The 21,125-nt window shown below is 41.8% G+C and overlaps 1 protein-coding gene across 18 annotated transcripts in view; it reads left to right on the forward strand.

Moving 5' to 3' along the window:
- The window catches only part of APBB2 (amyloid beta precursor protein binding family B member 2), a 171,579-nt gene that overhangs the window by 78,722 nt on the left and 71,732 nt on the right, over window positions 1-21,125 (forward strand). For all 18 annotated transcript variants that reach the window (XM_083630342.1, XM_083630352.1, XM_083630336.1 and 15 more), the window contains one exon: window positions 1,703-2,527. In XM_083630342.1, coding sequence (XP_083486468.1) covers window positions 1,703-2,527 — 825 coding nt within the window. The remainder of the gene's footprint in view (window positions 1-1,702; window positions 2,528-21,125) is intronic.

Raw genomic sequence — 21,125 nt, forward strand, 5'->3', positions numbered from 1 at the left:
ATGAAAGAAGAGCATGCGTCTCAAAATACTTGGGGATATGTTGTAAACACCTACTGGAGATAGCTAGGATTGGTTCTGAATTCCTGGCACGTGGCCATTATGTGATAGAGATTCACATTTCCCATTCACGCTTCCTAAAGCCACTGAAGTCTCACACAGAATTTAGCCCTGTGTGTTTGCTGTAGGAAACTCCAGCGAAAACAATGGTGTATCTGCAGTGCCATGTGAAAAACAATTATACCCCATTTTGTTCTTTAGCGATCCCGAAATTCCACTGAAGCTCCTATCCTATTGACCAAGTCAGTGGCAGCCTTGATTTTTGTACCTTAACTGAAAAGTCAAAATAGCACCCAGAGAGTGTTAAGAGGACGAATATGAAGACGTTTGGTCATATTTTTTTTCTGATGACTGATGCTCAGAAGTTGTCAATTTAGCGTATATCACTTCTTCCATTTCATGTTCCTGAAACACCACAACTCACTTTCTTCTCCTTCCCTTCTTAGTATCTCCCCCACCCCATGTTATAAATGTTACTCCTATTTTTATAGAGTTACCACCTCTTTTTCCTTATTTGTGATGAATGGGGAGGGGGGGGGCACAACTGTTAACTTTAAAAAGTGATAGGGACCCAAGTGAGGAAAAACAGTCCCCTTCCGTATGCAATCTGCTGGCCAAAGCATTACCACTCAGTGGTGGTGGTTTATGTGCCTTTAAAGGGAAATTAGGCAAATCTGTGGAGGATGGGTCTGTTAACAGCTCTTGAACCATGAATGTTATATATGCAGCCTTCCACAGTCCTGGAAGTTATACTTCTGAATGTCTGGGGATAAACAATGAGAGAAGACACTTCTTTTCATGCCATGTTTGTAGGTTTCTCTGGTTGTCCACTCTTGGAAGGAGGGTTCTAGATAGGCCCTCAGTATGATTGAGCAAAGCTTTCCCCTTAAATATAATGATAAAGGAAAAGTTATGAGGGCCTACCAAGAACCCTCTTTCTATTCTGCCCTTCATCAGAGGATCACAGGGTGGTTTACAATATAAAAACACAAAAATACATACCATAGCGACAGGCAAAATCAATACCCGTTCTCCCCAATTTAAAAGGCCACATATTGTTCTTAAATACACCTTACCCAGGGCAGTGCCTTGTCAGTCTCCACCAATGCACTCTTATTTTAGTATTGTTACACTGCAAAACTGGGTGGAAAAGCAGAAATCAGAAAGGCTACAGTGAGATTTTGCCATGTTCTTCCCCTACGCAGAATACATGAACCAGGGGAGGGAAACTTCTGGGCCTCCAGATGTGGTGGGCCAAGAATCCAGCTCCCATCAGTCCCAACCAGCATGGCCAATGGTCAAGGATGAAGAGAGCTGTTGTCCAAACAACATCTGGAGCCACAAGTTTCCCACCCCTGGCATAAACCTTACAATTTCCCTGCTCATTTGTATGAACCTTTGGGGAGATTGGCATACCTGGTTGCGCCTAGTGACCATGAAGGAGAGCTGTATTGAATGAGCGCACTAAAACCCTTACCCCTCCTCCAGTTATCTGCGACCTGCCATTAAATTCAAGACATTGCTGCTTATTTCATGGGTGGATATGCATGCAGGCTTTTCAATCCTGTTTCCAAGCACACTTAACACCAGGTGATTATTATGCTTAAGGATACCTCATGAGTGTTTGTTTCTGCTACTTCCCCAGTTGACTCCGGTGTGGAAACCTTGGCAGGGTATATGGCAAGCAACAGCGCGACTGACATTGTGAATCGGAACGGTCCTGCCACTCCGCCCAACACGCTCCACCTGCGCTCCTCTCACAACGAGCTGCTGAATGCCGAAATCAAGCACACAGAAGTCAAGAACAGCACCCCTCCAAAATGCAGGAAAAAATACGCACTGACTAACATCCAGACAGCCATGGGCCTTTCTGATCCTGCTGCGCAGCCCCTGCTGGGCAACAATTCTTCCAACATAAAGCTGGTGAAGAATGGGGAGAACCAGCTTAGGAAAGCAGCGGAGCAGGGGCAGCAGGATCCTAACAAGAACCTGACCGCTCCTACGACGACCGCAGGCATCAACATAACTTCTGAGAAGTTGGAGGGGAAAGAGCCAAACCAGGAGGATTCCTCAGGCAGCGAAATACTACCCACACAACGCCGGAGAACCAAGAGCTTCCTAAATTACTATGCAGACCTTGAGACATCGGCAAGGGACGTTGAGCAGAATTTGGGGAACAGCCAAGTGGCAGGGGAGGAAAAACTGTCCTCGCAGTGCAATAGCCAGGCATCCACAGTGATTGTTAACGGGGACGCCTTGCTTCGGAAACAAAACAAGCCAGCGAGTCCGGAAGATGGACAGGTAGCGACCGTATCGTCGAGCCCGGAAACGAAAAAGGATCATCCTAAAACTGGTGCCAAAACAGACTGTGCGCTACATAGGATTCAGAACCTGGCTCCGAGCGACGAAGACTCTAGTTGGACAACGCTGTCTCAGGATAGTGCATCTCCCAGTTCCCCAGATGAAACAGGTACAGATGCTTCTTTTGTATGTCGTGGGTGTGTGGGAAAGCAAAATGGTATGCGCTTGAGTAAATCCTTGCAAAGAGTGAAGTTTAGGCCAGTATATCAGTTGGCTTCAAGGAATGCAGCTGAGATTGCAATTTTTGCCGAGCTTAAGTTTTTATCTTTATAGCGGGACTTTCTACCCTTTAGCGATGCAATAACTCACCTTAAGAAAAGTTTAATTCTTTTGGTCATATAAACGGCTGTGATAAAACTAAAGAAAGTTCAGCTAGCCTGTTAATAACGATCAAATGACAGTGTTACTGATTCTGTCCAGTTGCTACACAAAGTTGTTGTTTTAAAACTCAGAGCTTTTTTCCCTGGTACTTTCTGCTTTGCATTTAAATGTAAATTGCGGCAGCTCAATCCTAATCACATTCAAAATGTGCCTTTGAGTTCTGTGGGACTTTGCTTCCTGATAAGTATTTTTAGGGTGGAGCTTTGAACTGTTACGGAATTGAGAATCAATAATCTTCAATAGGCAAAGCGGTGCTGCAGTAATACATAGCATTGCATCCGATTCTGGCTTTCTGCTAATGGAAACACTTCCACAAGACGGGATATCTGATATTTCTAAAGTCCTCCTATACAGACTTCTATCTCCTGAGGATTGTGGGATCCTCTGGGACAGAATGGGATATGGCATAAAGGGCCTTCTGCAGTTGATTGGGGTACAGGATTGTTTAGAATCCGCTAGTCTATTTATACATTTTAAAGTCACACTGTTAGCTTTCCCGTCTATATCATGTGAAGATAGTGAATTACAGACAATAGAAAGTGGACAGGCTCCCCCCCCCCAAGCGTTTACTTGTCAAACCTGTGAGTGTTTGTAGTGATGGAACCACACAAATAGGTATCGTGGGGACAAGTGATACTTTCAGTTTTATGGTTTGTTTGTAACCCATGTGATGGCACATCCACACAGCACGCTGTTGGCGTGAAAAGCCTCTCCAACATGATGGTGGCAATTTTGGCTATGCCAACATGCTCCCATTTCCCCGCATAACATTGAGTTATGTTGGTGTGATTCAAATGACAACAGCTGCATTTGGGGGAACAGGGTCTCAACAGCTTGGTGTATGATAATGCTCCTGCGTAGTTATGTTTCAAACGTTGCCCATCTCACTGATTTGGCCCTTGGCGTTTGTTCTGCATAGGTGAGGTATAAGCAGCCGCAGGATTGACTCCAAGCCCAGAGGGCGATCTAGCGAAAGCCTTCCCTTCTTGGGTTGTTTTCTCCTTGTTCCATCTTTTTGTCTCCTCTCCATACCCCATATCTTAGTGTTGCTGCCTGCTATTAACCTGGTTATTTATCAGGTCTTGCCCAAAGCACCCACTGCTGCTACTCATGCCCTGCTTCTCCCTTTCTTCCCTCTCCACTTACTCTTCCAAACCTTTTGCATCCCTTCTCTTAAATCCTCTGCTGCGCCTCTATATCCCAGAGGTGCTGGGCTCTGGCCCCAGCCCAAGTATCTGTTGCTAAGGAAAAAGAGAAGAAAGAGAAGGCAATCATAATTCAGACCACACTTTTAAAAACATGGTTTTCAGGTTTCCCCAAAGCTATGAAACAAGACATTGAAATATGAGTGAATTTGGCCTGATAAATCTGTGTTTCAGCATTTTTTTTAAAGCAGCATAGAATTCCTGCCAAAATTGTCTACTTGATATATGCTCCTAAGTGGATACTTAAATCTGTAAAAAGAAGGGAAGGGGCTGCCATTCCTCCCAGTGGAATGGAATCCAGCAGCTGCTAGACTATCTAGCAAATTTAGAGTTCGTCAGTGTGTTTAAAACTGTGCTTCTGCATAATGTTGCATTAATGCGCAAGCGATCTAATTCCAATGGCTATATGCAAAGAGGATGCCCAATCCTGGGGCAAACCTATAGCCTTATTTCCTTTCCTGAATAGCAATGTTAGGCCCGTAAAAGATAAAGCTATGACAGTACATCAGGTAAGTAGCCTCAAAATTGACTCACATGTGAGCGAAACTGGAATTACAAGTGTCATTCCTCGTGAGATAGAGTGCTGATTGGGATTGCCTTGTTTTTGCAACCCTCTGACTTACCCCAAATAGATTTCCACCCCACCCCACCCATGAACTCCAACTGAAATATGTCACAAAATATATATTTCAGATGAAATAATGAAGTGTGGGGACAAGAAGCATGAAGCCCCTGTGTGTTCTGTTCTCCTTGCACCTGTGTCCTTGCAGAAGGCATTGTAGGAAACTGAACCGTTGACAGAGGCATTATGAGATGATAAATTGATCGCTTGACAGGTTTGCCCCTATTGATGCTGAGAACAAAGCATCCTTGGAACAAGTGCTGTGATGCAGACATCTGTATTGTCTGGTGGTTGTGTTTATTGTGTTTATTTGTTTAATTTAGTTGTTCAGTTTATATCCTGCCCTTCATCAGTTCCGTTGATTGCAGAACTGGTTACGTCTTAGCACACATTTTATACAATAAAATGTAAATAACTGCTATCCTCTAGCATACAGCAAATGCCAATAGAATGGTCACATGCACACACCGTATATTTATAAAGTACTATTATGCCACTTCAACAATCTCAGAGGTTTCTGGGAACTGTAGTTTGTTAAGGGGGCTGGGAATGGTAGCTGAGCATCCTTAAAAGCTACAGTTCCCAGGATTCTCCATGACTGGCACAAGAGTGGTTTAAATGTATCATGTGGATAAGATTACAGCAGCTCTTTAGCAGCAGCCTGCAGATAATTCACTCATCCCCCTGCCAAAAGCCTGGGTGAAAAGATTAATGAATAGCAAAAAACCAAATAATGGCAAATGTGGTCATAAACAGGAATTGGTCCCAAGCTTTAGTATAACTAATAAATATGAGGTCAACAGATTAAAAGGCCCCAGGTGGTAGGTACAAAGAAAAGGAAAGAGAACAAAGAAATGATGCAACAGTCGCATCTTTAAAAGTCAGGTGACACTGCAGAATAGTTTATCTGAGGTGGCATATGTCAAAGCATTACCTGAGCACCTTTCAATGTTCCCTAGAATATCCTGAGCTCCCTTCCTCACCCTTTTCACTTTACTAGTATCTTCCTTGACTTTTGACCTGATGAGAATTCCTGGATGCCAAAATCCAAACTGGGGACAAGTACTGTGTCAAAATTTGCAGCAAAGTAAAGCATGGAAATATAAGCTTTTAGACCTTTAAAAGAGGCCCTTCTAAGTGAGTTCCAAAATGTCCCCTTAAAATGTGGCTCTCCAAAATTTCCCTCTTCCCCAGCGTAGGAGAAGACCACACCTTTGGTACGTTAAAAATGGCTTACTTACAAACTGTTCAATGGCCAGATTCATATGCTTCAGAAAAGGTTTTACGGGCAGTGGAACTGAGCTTGGTGGTGAAAGTTCCTAAATGATTGGTTTAGGAACTTGAGTGACCGGTGAGAGCCATGCGGTTTGAGCTGGAGCAACTAGCTCAAACCTCGTCACATGCTGAGCTTCTCAGGTAGCCTGGGAAATACAAAGGCTTGATGATCTAGTTCCTCCCAAGGTGAGGGGAAGTAAGGTAAAGGCAAAGGACCCCTGGATAGTTAAGTCCAGTCAAAGGCGACTATGGAGTTGCAGCGCTCATCTCGCTTCAGGCTGAGGGAGCCGGTGTTTGTCCACATACAGCTTTCCGGGTCATGATACCAGCATGACTAAACCGCTTCTGGAGCAACGGAGCACCGTGATGGAAACCAGAGTGCACGGAAACGCCGTTCACCTTCCCGCCACAGTACCTATTTATCTACAGTGGTTCCTTGGTTTACAACCATAATCCATTCTGGAGGTCCAGTTGTAAACCAAAACAGGTTGTAACCCAAGGCGTGCTTTTGCCAATGGGGCCTCCCCCAAAAATGGGTTGTAATCCCAAAAAGGGGGGGTTGTAATCCAAAACGGTTGTAATCCAAAGCTGTTGCAAACCAAGGTACCACTGTACTTGCATATCATCCAGTTTTCTTAATATTTTGTACACCTTGGTCACAATTTCTGTTGGACTGAATGTAGATGGAACAAGGCAATGAAATCCTTGTGTTCCCTTGATAACTTTCATTCTTTCAAAGTGTCATTTTAGGAAGAACTTTCTTCTTTTTCTGTATTCCTCATTTGTTGAAAATAAGAACTGGATAGAAGGGATGTTATCTTGGCACCAAGTTAACAGTTCTAGCAGTGTAATAATTTTGTTTGATACGTAATTTTGTTGTAATGTTCATGAAATGAAGTACTAGCAAGAATTCTTTCAAAGTGTTAATTCTATCATGCAAGCTATCACTCCGCTTTGGAACACATTTTTAAAAGAAAAGCCTGACTAGCTTTTCAGACACCTTTTAATTGAATAACTTTCCAAAGAAATGTCTGAAGTAACGGATATTATAGTTAAGTCTTTTTCATTCCATTCCATTTTACTCCAAGAAGACCCATTTATCCTAAATAGAACCCAGTAAAGCAGACATGTATGTACAAAATATTTTTATATGATCCCATTGAGATCCCAAGATGAAATTTAGCAGGTAGCTCTTAGAAATATTAAATAAACAATGCATTTTTTGAAAAATTTAAATAATTTTTTTTAAAAAAAATTGATTTTGTAACTTAGATATTAAAGCCCATGAAGTTCTGAAGAGATTGGTGTTTTTAGTTTTGACATATCTCAGTTCTGGCCTGAGCTATTAAGGTTTTTGTGTAGTATGGTACAGCCAAAATTGTCATTTAATTTTTTTTCAAACCCTCATAACTCACAAACAGAATGAGATAAATAATTAAAATTTTAGATTTAAACTTAGTTTTTTTTTAAATGAATATTTATTAAATTTTCCAATTTTATATAAAGACAAAAAGAAAAAGAAAAAGAAAAATATTAAAAACAATTCAGTTTCAATAACAGTTTTTCAGTCCCATGTTTCTTTGACTTCCTCATACCTCCCCTTCTTGTTCTCTAGTTCAATTTGTTAATTCAGCAAATCCTAATCTCTTAACATTCCTTTTAAAATATCACCTTATTTTCCACTCAACTTTTTTTTTTTTAATTTAGTAACAAAAACCATTATAATCCCCATTATCTTTATCATAACAGCTGGAGACCACCAAAGTTCAAACCAACATCTTTTCAAAGTTCATTAATTTTATAATATTTCTGTAGATATTCCTTAAATTTCTTCCAATCTTCTTCTGCTGACTTTTCTCCCTGGTCGCGGATTCTGCCGGTCATTTCTGCCAGTCCCATACAGTCAATCAACTTCATCTGCCATTCTTCCAGAGTGGGTAAATCTTGAGTCTTCCAGTGCTTTGCTATAAGTATTCTTGCTGCCGTTGTAGCATACATAAAAAAGATTCTGTCCTTCTTTGGCACCAAATGGCCGACTATACCCAAGATAGATTTAAACTTAGTTTTGATCATTCAGCAAGTGTACAAAATATTAAGAAAATTGGATGACATGAGGTAAATAAGTTGGATCACTTGGTATGAAGTGATCCTGGTGTGCTTTTGAAGCTGGGACAAACAACGGGAGTTCACCCCGTTGCACAGTTTCAAACCTCCAACCTCCAACCTTCCTATATCGGCAAGCCCAAGAGGCTCAGTGGTTTAGACCACAACGCCACCCTCGTCTCTGAGAGGAAGTAGACTTAGCTAAGCCTGGCAGGACAGTTTACTCTATGGCATTAACTCCTTCGTGTGTTATTTAGACTTAACCATGTTGGTTATTTGAGACTGGTTTTCCTAAAGTTTTGTCTTGCTTGAAGCTATTGCTAATCTAGTCTGATGGATTATATTAGTAATATTAATATTAATAAATTGCTTTATTGTTAACTGTTCACCCCAGGGTGAACAATCTTTCAAAACAGAACATTAAAATCCAAAATTAAAATCACAGGAATAAGTTGGCTCCCTAAATACATGCTTCTTAAGTGTCAAAGGTCAGGGTCTTAGGACTTTGCAGTCAGGAGTGTAATGCCCCTCTTGCGGCCATTGTCTTAGCTGTTTTAATATCATAGAGAGGTTGATGTGACAGGGGTGTCAGCCCATAGCAAGGGGGCCTGAGTATTAAAGGACAGTGATATGGGCTGGGTCAGGGCTTTTGGAGCCTTGTAAAAGTTTCCACATTAGTGGAATCCATCCCATGACTCCATCTCAGGACTCCGTCTAATTAGTTTTAGAAGGTCTAGAATTCTGTACTAAAATCAGTTGGACATGAACGTCCTGGAGGCACTATAGACTAGAGCGTCAATCAGTGTTACTGAACATATGTATTTCAGTGAGACTGACATTTCTGAAACCCTTAACGGGATTTCAGCCTTGAAATGTAGTGTTGTTTTGAGAAAAATTGGGGCAGCGATGGGGATAGTGGGCAAAATGCTCAGCCTATAGATTTAAGATATTCTGTGTAACAACATTTTTATCATTCCATTAATTTGGGGAAACAGGAAAAATATGCCTCATTTCAGTATACGAGCAAAGATACCCAGAGTTTCAAAAAAAACAACAGCAGAAATTTCCCATTCAGTTTTAAATTGGATTTTACTACTATTCCACAGAGATAGCTTTTTTTTTTTTTTTAAGCCATTTCCCTGGTCATTTTGGCTGACACGATTCTTGGCTTTGCTTAAATTATTGATTACAGCAGGGGGGAGGGACTTCCTGATGAGAGCAGCACTCTCCCTAATAGAAGCCTCTCACTAAATCAATTTCTACCATTGCTGCAATGCACCTTCGGGGAGTTGAAGGTTAGGAGCTTCAAGAAGAATTTATTTTTTGCCTTCAAGGAGTGGATCTTTGCAATAAATTTTACTGAACTCTTCCTTTTTTTGTGTGTGGCTTTCATGTTTGTAAAAGCAGCCAGGAACAAGACATTTTAATGAATTTTTGGAGTTGGAAGGAGGGTTCTGGCATCCGTGCACAGATGAGCTGATTAAATCGCGATGTGATTGATGCCTGTAGGCTGTGGGGTCTTGAAAGCTTGTCACTTTGAGCAAAATCAGTCAAGAAATACTTGAGCGTCTGGCAATCTGGCAATCGGTTCAGTATTGTGTGCATCCACCGCTATAATTCCTTTACAGCTGTCTTGGTTTCTGCCGTCTTGGGGAAGGTAGTCATTTATATGGGCAACATGTGGTATTGCCACTCTGAAATCTACAGGCTGCCAGGTGGCCTTCCTTTCACCCACCCCAAACTTCATTCCTTGTTAGACTAATTAAATAAATGTCGCCTACGTAGCGGTAGGTCCCCCAGCCCAGCCCCATTCAGCTGGCAGACAGATCTGGAGGCTTTGCAAAGAGGCGAGCACGAGCGAACATGAAGCTGTCAGAACATGTGCAGAACAAACTTAAAGGATGCTGGTGGCAGATCAGCTAAGGCTGAACTGCAGAGGAGGAGGAGCGAGCAAATGTGAGTAGCGAGAAATCATATATGTTACTTTTTCCCAGCTTGTCTTTGCAAGCTGACTATTTCTGTATACAGATGTTTAGCAGCTGTTGTGATTGGGGAACGTGGGGGTACTTTTAAGTCTTGTTTGCATGTTGCAGAGAAAACTTATCTGCTAGGGCTGGAGTAATCATCACAGTATGAACTTTGTGTTCTGCTGTTAGCACCTCTGTGTTAGCTCTGGCAAATCGAGTGGTTAAGTTCGAAAGCTGTGATCTGCAGAGCTTGAACATTTTCACACTGGTTCTGGATTCCAGATTCCCTTGGACTCCTCGTCTCCTGGTTTTCCTTGACATGCCCCTAATCTCTTCCCTGTGTCTACTTTGCTTTAAACACAATCTTGGTCTTCTCTAATCAAGTTCTTCAACTTCAGGGTAAAGCAACTTTTTTCTATAATGGAAGGTTGGTTTTGAACTAATACTCATTTGTTTGGCAGTGTCTGATTGGTTTCTGGCAGATAAATTTGGCAGTTAACGGGGAATCCTTTTCCAGCTCATTTTTAGAGGGGTCACTATTGTTTCACACTGTGGGTTAATCACCAGGACAGTTAAATAAATCAAAGTTAGAAGTCATTGTTAATTCAGTGAACAGAAACTGATTTATAAATCAGTTACATATTTTTATTCAGCTAGAATATAAATATTTTTTTAAAGATATTTTGCAAAGCTTAGTGAGTTCACCTGGCTCACATGGTTTGTGTGATATTCAGAAAAAAGTCAACAATATACTGTTAACATGTGGAAGGTACAATACAACATTATTTACTATCAATTTGAGAATATCTCCTTATTCAGGGTTGACCAGTTGGTATAATTGCATTCATTGTGCATTAGCATAGGAATCTGGTGCCTGCAACTTAAAGCTTCGGGCTGTCTCATGTATTGTCATTCTACAGACAACTGATGAAGAGCATTGTCTTGCTTAATTGAATTCCAAAGCAATCAACTTTTTTTGTGGGGGTGGTGGAGAGAAATGGGAGGCTTCTTTTTAAAAAGAACCAAGATTTTGCTGCTAGAATACATAGATTTTTAATGACAATATCCAGAGATGTTTTTACATTACAATATTAGCCACAGTAGTTGTAAGGTTTATACAGCCAGCCAATGAATAGGAAAGGATAATCATCTACTGCAGCTTTCCCAAACCTGGTACCTTACAGATGTTTTGGATTGCAACTATCATTAGCCCCAGCCTGGCCCAAAGGTCAGGCACAATGGGAACCCTTCCCTTTTGTGCATAACGAGGGCTCACAATCCTAATAAAGCCCCAATCTGAGATGGTGGAATTATTGGTTAGAATAATAGGATTGTAGAGTTGGAAGGGATCACAAGGGTCATCTAGTCCAGCCCTCTAAAATGCAGGAATGTCAACCGATCATGGACCGAATGGGTTCATTTGAGCAATGTGTCACTGTGACCATTTTACATTAAGTAGATAATTCCGTAAGTATTGCACACCACTGATGACATTATAAATACTGAAATGTAAGTATCACAAAGGCAGTCTACTGCTTGTGCATCTGTTCTCGGAATACAATATTTGTTGTGAAATTGTGATATAAAGTGTCAGGTAAGATATTGTACCTTGTTTATGGGCAGATGGGACAGAGAGGCATTATTGGGTCAGGACCTGCAGTTTTGGCAAATGAGTTGGCTGATTATGCATGCATGCCAGTTAATAAAGCACTCGGATATTCAGTGGTTCAGAACAGGCAGTTTTGTCACCAAGACGGAGGGAGTGCAGTTTTGGAATTTCTAAATTTTCAGTTAAAAAGTCAGCAGACTTTGTAATGTAGAGCAGGACTCTGCCGAGGCAGCAAAACACCAACCTAAAATAATAAATTCTTTTTAAAATGGGAATATTCAAATGCTTTATCAGTGGTAACTAAGCTTGATGTTGAATTTTGAGTGAATCATAGGAGAGAAGCGACAGGAGGGCAACTTCTCTAATGTCTCTGCACATTACTGTAAATGGACTGTCCGAGCAGTCCGGTTTTTTATTCATCCATCAGCCAGATTACATCTTGGCACCACTTTTGTTTGCCCAGCAACAGCAGGCTTTAATTAGCGGGATGGATCGGATAAGTTAAAAAACAACCAAAAACCTTTTTGCAAAAATCTACGGTTTTATCAACAATGCAGCAATTGCTCTGTTGTGCACTTTCACTTTATAAAACTTTTGCTTCTTCATATTTGGTTTTATAATGATATACTGCTTCCCCATTACCTTTCCTTCCTTCCCCATTACTTATTTGGTTACAAAGCCAGGCTTCATTTGGAGCATGGCGAATTGCCATTTGATGGCTGCATAATATTTGCTTGGCTGGCTGGGAGCTGATGTTCCCTACGATTTCCTGAAGCACATACCTAGGTTAGATTGCCTGGTAGATATCTAGCCTGCAAGCACCATGGTGGCTAAAATTGTTTTTAGAACAGTTTTCAAATAATTAATTGCACCCTACCTTGAACAGCAAATTCAGAGCCTCCCTTTTAGATTTTGATGCATTTGTTTCTATAAATTAAAACTAGCCTCAAAATTGCCTTGATAGCATGCTGAATTAGTTTTGTTGTTGTTTAGTCGTGTCCGACTCTTCGTGACCCCGTGGACCAGAGCACGCCAGGCACTTCTGTCTTCCACTGCCTCCCGCAGTTTGGTCAGGCTCATGTTTGTAGCTTCAAGAACACTGTCCAACCATCTCATCCTCTGTCGTCCCCTTCTCTTTGTGCCCTCAATCTTTCCCAGCATCGGGGTCTTTTCCAGGGAGTCTTCTCTTCTCATGAGGTGGCCAAAGTACTGGAGCCTCAGCTTCAGGATCTGTCCTTCCAGTGAGCACTCAGGGCTGATTTCCTTAAGAATGGATAGGTTTGATCTTCTTGCAGCCCATGGGAATTAGTTAGCTGAATTAGTTGGCTTCCAGGAAAAAGCATGCGAACTGCCACAGGGCTCTGTCACCCAGCACAGTGCCCAGTTAAGTGGTAGTTGTAAGAAACAACTTGTCTTGGTAAGTAGTTATTCCTTTCCTCCCCAATTTGCCTTTTATAACACCTATAAAGACATGCTTCGAGGCCAGTTTCCCCAACTGGCTGATCCCAAATCTGCAAAGGACAACAAGCTCCAAGCTTCTAGGCTTGATTAATGGCGCAAGCCTAACCATGTCTACTCCAAAGGAAGTCCGGTTGAATTTACTCCCAGGTAAATGGGGTTAGGATTGCAGCCTAGGGGTTCCAAAGAAAAAGCCTATTTTGGGATCATCATTTTGGAAAAGAGGGGCCTTTCCCCATTAAGGTGTGGGTCAGAATTCATACAGCCTAGTGAATTGCTTTCCATTAAGGTACTGATCCCCAGATGTTAATACAGTATGTGGATGCTGATTTTTAGCCTAGTAATTTTCTAAAATCATAAGTGCAGCTGATTAAAACTTCCACAAATGGGAAGACCAGACTGAAGAGTTTGGACTAAATACCACAATGGGTGGTATTCAACAAAGCTTAACCTCTTGAAAGTAATGAATCTAAGTTAGTTGTGTTCTTTAATTTCATTGGATCTACTCTGAATAAAACTTAATTGCATACCACCTACAATTTATTTTGTGGATTCATTTCTCAGTTGCATCAATGCTTTTATTTCTTGATTTGTTGTTTAGTCTCTTAGTCGTGTCCGACTCTTCGTGACCCCATGAACCAAAGCACGCCAGGCACTCCTGTCTTCCACTGCCTCCCGCAGTTTGGTCAAACTCATGTTGGTAGCTTCGAGAACATTTCTTGATATTTACTAATAAAGCTACCTTTTTAATTTAAATACTTTAAAGTCCTGTTTTTGTGAAAGCATGATAAAAACCCCATATGGCCAGATGCTCAAGTATCGCTGTGTGGACATTGTATGCCAAGTAGCAGTTTGAAAGCATACCAGTGCGAGTAGATAAATAGGTACCGTAGCGGTGGGAAGGTAAATAGCATTTATGTGCACTCTGGCACTCTGTGTGCCAGGCATGGTTTAGCCATGCTGGTCACATGACCTGGAAATGCTGTCTGTGGACAAAGGCCGGCTCCCTCAGCCTGAAAGCAGAGATGAGCGCCACACCCCATAATTGCCCTTGACTGGACTTAACCTTCCAGAGGTCCTTTACCTTTACCTACCTGTTTTGGGATGACCATTCACTCAGCAAGGCAGCCGGGGGGGGGGGGGCGGGATACACCCAAACTCTAAAGTAGAGCTTTTGTACACTCTCTCTTCCCAAGGCCAGTTCCTTCCTACCTCTGAGTAGGAAACAGTAGTATGCTTTTTCCTCTGATAAATCCCAGAGGAGATTTTTTTCAGAGCTTGCAGAGCCCTGTGCAAAAGAGTGGTCAGAATCACTCTCGCAAACAAGTTCCTAACACCCTTAATTTTTGTAAAGAAAACATGGGTTTGATCCAACCAATATTCATCACTTTTAGGAACACAGGAAGTTGTCACAGCTCCAGTTCAGTATTGCTTATACCAGGGGAACCTCTCTACCTGGCATTTGGGACTCTCCCCAGGACACCCCTGATCTCCCCTGCTCAATGCAACCTCAAGTGCTTTTCCTTCTGAACGTGTCCTTGAACTGTGAAAATGTTTGTTGCATGCCTGGGTTAGGTGTGTGTGTGTGTGTGTGTGTGTGTGTGTGTGTGTGTGTGTAAACCTATGGCTTTTGCATGGCTAGAATGTCACCTACTGTATAAAAAGGTAAGAACTGCATCTGTTGCTCTGGCCCTGTCCATCACTTTCATGCGGCCCTCGAAAGGTAACGTATGATAGAATATGGCCCTCAGACTGGAAGAGGTTCCCTTCCCCTGATCTATACTGACTCAGAATGATACAGGTTCGACTTTCTATGTGTGAAAAAGTAAGACTTTTCGAGCACATAAATACAATATTGTCCAACGAAGGAGCACTTTTGCTACTGTTGCTGAATCAATTATCATTCTAGAAGTCATTGGTTTTTACTGTTTTTGGAACAGCTTAGTTCCTGAACATTTTGGCTCCTGAACACTGCAAACCCGGAAGTGACTGTTCCGGTTTACAAACTATTTTTGGAAGCCGAACATCCGATGGGGCTTCTGCAGCTTCCAATTGGCTGCAGGAACTTCTTGCAGCCAATCAGAAGCCGCGCTTTGGTTTTTGAAGGTTTAGGAAGTCGAATGGACTCCCGGAACAGATTCTGTTCAATTTCCAAGGTACGGCTGTATATAAATAGTGTTATCTGTGGAGCAAAACTTGTTGCAGATGGCAAAGGAAGGTTTTTGAAAGAGTTTGACATGAACCGCAGTAGCCTTTTTAAAAAGTGTAGTGCTCGATGCCACCTGCTGGACAGCATACAAAATACAAGTTTGAAAATAATTGTCTGAAAAAGGAAATCCTCATGTCGCAGGTTCCTGAATGATCTGTGAAGTCAATTCTGATTTTCCCCATTTTTATTAATGTAATCCATAGAAACATACAAAGTACAGAATTTAGCACATAATAAAGTTCAGGACATAAATAAAACTCGAGTCAAGACACAGCCAAAAATCACATAATAATCTCTACCAAGTATAGTTGAAAAAACAAATATTGCTATAGTTTTTAATGTTACTACTGCAAAAACAGACAGCTGTGAGTTCTACAAAGTAGCATTATGGGGATTTTTTACACTTCAGATATTAACGAATAAGGTTGCTAATTAAACTGTGCTCAGATGTTCATTAAATTACATACAGTGGAACCTCGGGTTGCGAACGCATCTGCGCATGCGTGGGTCACTATTTGGCACTTATGCGCATGCACTAAGCACGATTTAGCGCTTCTGTGCATGCGCAAAGCGCTGAAACCCAGAAGTAACCAGTTCCGGTACTTCGGGTTCGGCACGGTACGCAACCCGAAAGTTCTTAACCTATTTCTTGGTTAGCAGAGTCTGTAACCTGAAGCTTATGTAACCTGAAGCATCTGTAACCCGAGGTACCACTGTACAACTAAATACAGTGGTACCTCGGGTTACATACGCTTCAGGTTACATAAGCTTCAGGTTACAGACTCTGCTAACCAAGAAATAGGTTAAGAACTTTGCTTCAGGATGAGAACAGAAATTGTGCTCTGGTGGCGTGGCAGCAGCGGGAGGCCCCATTAGCTAAAGTGGTGCTTTAGGTTAAGAACAGTTTCAGGTTAAGAACGGACCTCCGGAACGAATTAAGTACTTAAACCGAGGTACCACTGTATATGTATATTTGTTATAGTGCAGAGGCTAGACTTAGACAGAGTTCTCACAAGCATAAAATAAGATGGTAAACCTGTGTCTGGACTGTACCACTGTAGACCCCAGCTAGGGGCTCACAGAATGGAACACTTTCCCTCCCTTAGTGTCATGCACAGAGAAAGCTAGCATGTCAGGGAGAAAGGTGTGTCATACTTTGAAAAACAAAATGAAAAATTGACTGCTCTTTTACACCAAATTGGTATATTGTGAAACTTGTATTTATAAAGTAAAATAGGAATTAAAGGTGCATGCACGCAGCTGAACATACACTGTGCCTGCGTGCGTGCGCACGGCAGATATTGTTTTCCAGAATTATTGTGGATTGGGAAACACTAATTGAAGGGAAGGGACAACAGACAATGCAAATATCTCCCATCGATCACCACCCACTAGTATTGATGGGAAACATAAGATAGATTTTGGAGGCATTAAAAATGCTGAAAGCCCTGGTGTGAACTCAGCCTCTCTCTCAGATTTAGCTTCCTATTTATAATAAGGTGACAATGTTGTTATGTGAAACACAGCACTCTAAAACAACATATGCAGACACATCATCTTATAAAGTAGGTTCTCCAACTTTACATGAAGAACTTTAATTAAGTTGTCTTCAGTTCAGTTTGATGACTAAACTTCCATAGGTTTCATTGAGCTGGCTCTTAACTGTTGGAACTAGTTTTTTTTCCTCTTTTTCCTTTTTTGAACCATCGTTGGACTTCTTGAAGGTTTTTTTTGCAAGGAAGAGGATCCTGTTGTCTTGACAACCAGTTGCACGCTGTGAAGGAGGACTGTTCCAAATGGCCAGCTTTTGGCTGTTTATATCTCAGTTTCTTGTTGAGTAATGCTGCCAAAATTAGACATGCTTGTCCGGCTTGCGATGCAGTTATTTGTCCTGTCGAGTGTTGCTTTTCACCACATTTTAATTTTAGGCTGGCACTCGGGTTTCTTGCCATGAGTTTTCGAAGGACCTATCTGCTGACTGTCATTGTGAACTATGAGGATAGGTTGTGCTGCTGCAACGCATGCAGAGTAGTGGAAACATTTTTAAAATAAAATTGTTTGGCATTGAACTGTGATAATCACTTGCATGCGAAGTATGGACATTTGCAAAAGTGGAGTTACAATCTACAGCTATTACATAGCCACTTCATTTGAATCCTATTTGAAACAACACATCAAGATTCTTCTGTTTATATTTTAAATCTGCGTGCTTCCTTCCTGACTGCGTGTATCAATTTTGGCCTGTTATGTCTCCCTAGAGCTACTGAGTTTTATTTACGGTATGTCCAGAACTTTATTACGTGTTAAATGCACATAAATGGGGGGGGGGGTGTCATAGGAAAGAAACAAGGCCAAAAGGGGGCCACAGTTGGGAAAAATGTTGGAAACACTGTTCTGTATCTCTATTCTATATCACCTGTGGCCATCTTAGAATATTCGGGGGGGGGCATATGTCCCCCAGTTGGGAAACACTGATATAGAAAATAGAGGTTCTCACTCTAGAACAATTGACTGAGTTTTGCCTTTCTTTTGTAAGAATGAGCTATTGAAACTTATAAATGTAATTTGTAGGATATCTTGGTGAGGATAAACCTCCTTAAACCAGGGTTTAATTGTATGCCTTCTAATTTTAGACACTATAGTATGCGTAGTTATATTCCTTTGCACTCAGTATTACATTATCTTTTCCTTTCTTGTATTCCTACTGTAATGATATTTTATATAAGCAGTGTGGTTCTCTGCTGCCTTGAACCATGGAAGAATATACAGTACTGTGGTACCTCAGGTTAAGTACTTAATTCATTCCGGAGGTCCGTTCTTAACCTGAAACTGTTCTTAACCTGAAGCACCACTTTATCTAATGGGACCTCCTGCTGCTGCCACGCCGCCGCTGCACGATTTCTGTTCTCATCCTGAAGCAAAGTTCTCAACCCAAGGTACTATTTCTGGGTTAGCGGAGTCTGTAGCCTGAGGCATCTGTAACCTGAAGCGTATGTAACCCGAGGTACCACTTTACAATACTGATAAATGTTATATAAGGAACAGTGATGTCAATTCGCTAAGAAAAAACAGGGATACCTAAACCCGTTTTTGTTGTTGCATCTATGAGACTATTTCTGTTTTGTGACTGTTGACCTTGTAAAACAGCCTTGGGGTGCCTGCCATACTAGAAAAGATATCTTCATGAAGTTGCAAAATAATGGAAGAGAAAATTGGCTCCATTTTACTGCACTTTCAGGTCAGTCGTGCCATACGGAGATACTGCTGCCTCCTGCAATTTTTATCTCTGTCTAATTGAATTGAGGCCAAGCAATGATTCATGTTATGGTACTTTTTGATTTGCTATCTTTTTCCTTTGGAGAAAAAGCAGTAAAAGAAAAACTGTTAAAATTGTACTATTATTCCAAACACTAATGACCACCAAATCCAATGTATTGTTTACGGCACTGTCAAGTTGTAGTAGCAGTTGATTTCCATCTTGTTTTAGGAAGTCGTCGTAATATTTTAGTACAGTGCAGTAAAACCATCAGAACTTGAAACACAAATTGAATTCCCAAATTTGCTTTCATCACCTTGCCAAATTCAGCATCTGAATTGGCGCATATCATATGGAATGGAGTTTATTGTAGCAATAAATCAGCTCTGTGGTAGACTGTGACAGCTGGAGGAGAGAGTTATAAAACAGCAATATATTATTTTACTCAGATTTTACTGCACCTTACTTTTTTCCCCCAAACTCATCCCTAACCCTCTAACCAATTGTATGCCCTGTGGTTCTAAACACTGTTATGTTGGAACAAGAAAAAATATTGCAACAGAAACCGTATTTAGAACCATAGGGCATACATGGCGCTTGGACCACATTCTGTCATCTTTCATGATGATGATTTAAGGCTTGGTTGGAGAGCCTGTGGCCCTCAAGATTATGTTGGATTCCATCTCCAGGCAGCCTTGGGAAGCGCCATCAATGGTCAAGGATGATGGAAGCCGAAGTCCAGGAATATCTGGGCTCCAACTTGTCATCCAAGGACTGCATGTGGCCCTCAAAGCATTTTTGGCAGCCCTTGGCAACATTTGACCACATACACAAAACCCCACATAAGCGAGGCGCTGGGTTTGGGGAAGGAGGCATGAGGGCTCTGGCAGAGTCCTCCCTCCTCCTTCCCAAAACCTATTTAGTGCTTTCCCAGCTTTGGGAAGGAGATGGGAGGCCTCCAAGACCCTGCCAGAGCCTTGTGCCCCCTTCCCAAAGCCTGGCTCCTCACTTAACTGGCTTTGGGAAGGCAGAGTGAGGGTGGGAGGCATCAGATTTTGGCCTCACTCACTCCTTTGTTCAATAATGCTGTCTGTGGCCCGCAGATACTCTTGTGGCCCACTTGGTATGAAAAGATGGACCACTCTGATCTGGAAAGCTATAGGTCCCCAGGTAAGGTAAGCAGAGTTTGTCTTTCTATCGCAAACTTCCTTTTCAAATTGTCCATTCAAAATTTCAGACATCAACATGCATGTCTGGCTAGTATTCATGGGAAAGGGTCATAAAACAAGTAGTTGTTTAATGCTTGGGATTACCTTTTCAGCTTTCCCAACAGCAATCCCAAAAGGTGGATGGGGAGGAAAGATGGAAGGTGGGGGACTTCCGGGTTGGCGCCTCCAGACAATGGCGGAATTCCTCTGATCGGGAGCAATTCGCTTCGTGGAAATTAGGGTCCGACCGCCACGGCGAAGGCGGGGACCCATAAAAATCACAGGCGGGAGAAGCCTGTGAACGTGGGATTCCGCTGGCACCTTTTGCGCCTCCCCTACTCGCGGGGAAACCCGGTTTCGGGGATCCGGAGCGACGTGGGGTGAGTGGCACGGTGCTTTGAATCGACTGCTTTTTTCACGGAGTGAAGTCGCATTGCTGTTGCCGGAGAGCGCTGACTTTTTCCTGTGGACAATTTGATTTTAAAACAACTACCCGTGAGTAGAATGGAAAATTGGATTTTTAAACGTCTAAATTTGGCACCGAAACGGGGAGGTTTCAAACAGGAAGTCCGCCTTCCCCTTTTGTAAATAGACTGAAGCAAAGAGGCTGCAAGTTAAAGTCTTGGAAAGCCTTTCGTAAAGGATTAAACTTCCATCGGTTAAAATTATTAAGCCCCCCTTGGAAGCAGGAGAAGAGGGGGGAAATTTTGGATCGTGTAAGCCTGCAGGAGAGAGTGAAGAAAGTCAAATTGCCACCGCTCTGAACCTGGAAATGGGCTGCCAGTAAGACACGTTTTGGGAATGCTTATTGACTGTGAATAGAATGTTCGTTGACAGCTAGTTAAATAAGAGAAATATATTGTTTCCATTGTCACCTTCTGCGCTTAAAAAGGAGTAAAAGTAACTGAAAATTGAAACTAACTTTATTGTTTGAATTGTGCTTAAAAGGATTGATACAAATAGAAATTGTTTCCCCCTAGAGGAAGCCTTTGAAATTGTTACATGAGCTGAGCTGGGGGAATTCTCCAGCTGCAAGATAAAATACTGTGAGAATCTGGGATTGACCTTGGAGTACTAAGAATGTTGACAGAAGAAGCCTTAGTGGCTGCATTATGTAAGATAAATAACTCACTGGAACAGCTCCATAAGAAGACGGATGTTATGACTATAAAAATTGAGAATTTGGGACAAAAAGTGACTAACTTGGGACAAAAAGGGAACATTATCACTGAAACTACTCAGGAATTGATACAGGGATCTACTTTGACAGGGCAAATTGTGGAGAAGGCTGGGGAGAAAGCCGTAGTTGATGAACCTAGAGTGGCACAGGTGGAGAGGGAGAGAGCCCCAGCCCTGCAGATGCAATTTGATGATTATAAGTTGATGCTATTTATGAGTGAATTTAGAGAAAGTC

Source organism: Podarcis filfolensis (genome assembly GCF_964270895.1).
Source record: "Podarcis filfolensis genome assembly, chromosome: 9".
NCBI classification, from domain to species: Eukaryota; Metazoa; Chordata; class Lepidosauria; order Squamata; family Lacertidae; genus Podarcis; species Podarcis filfolensis.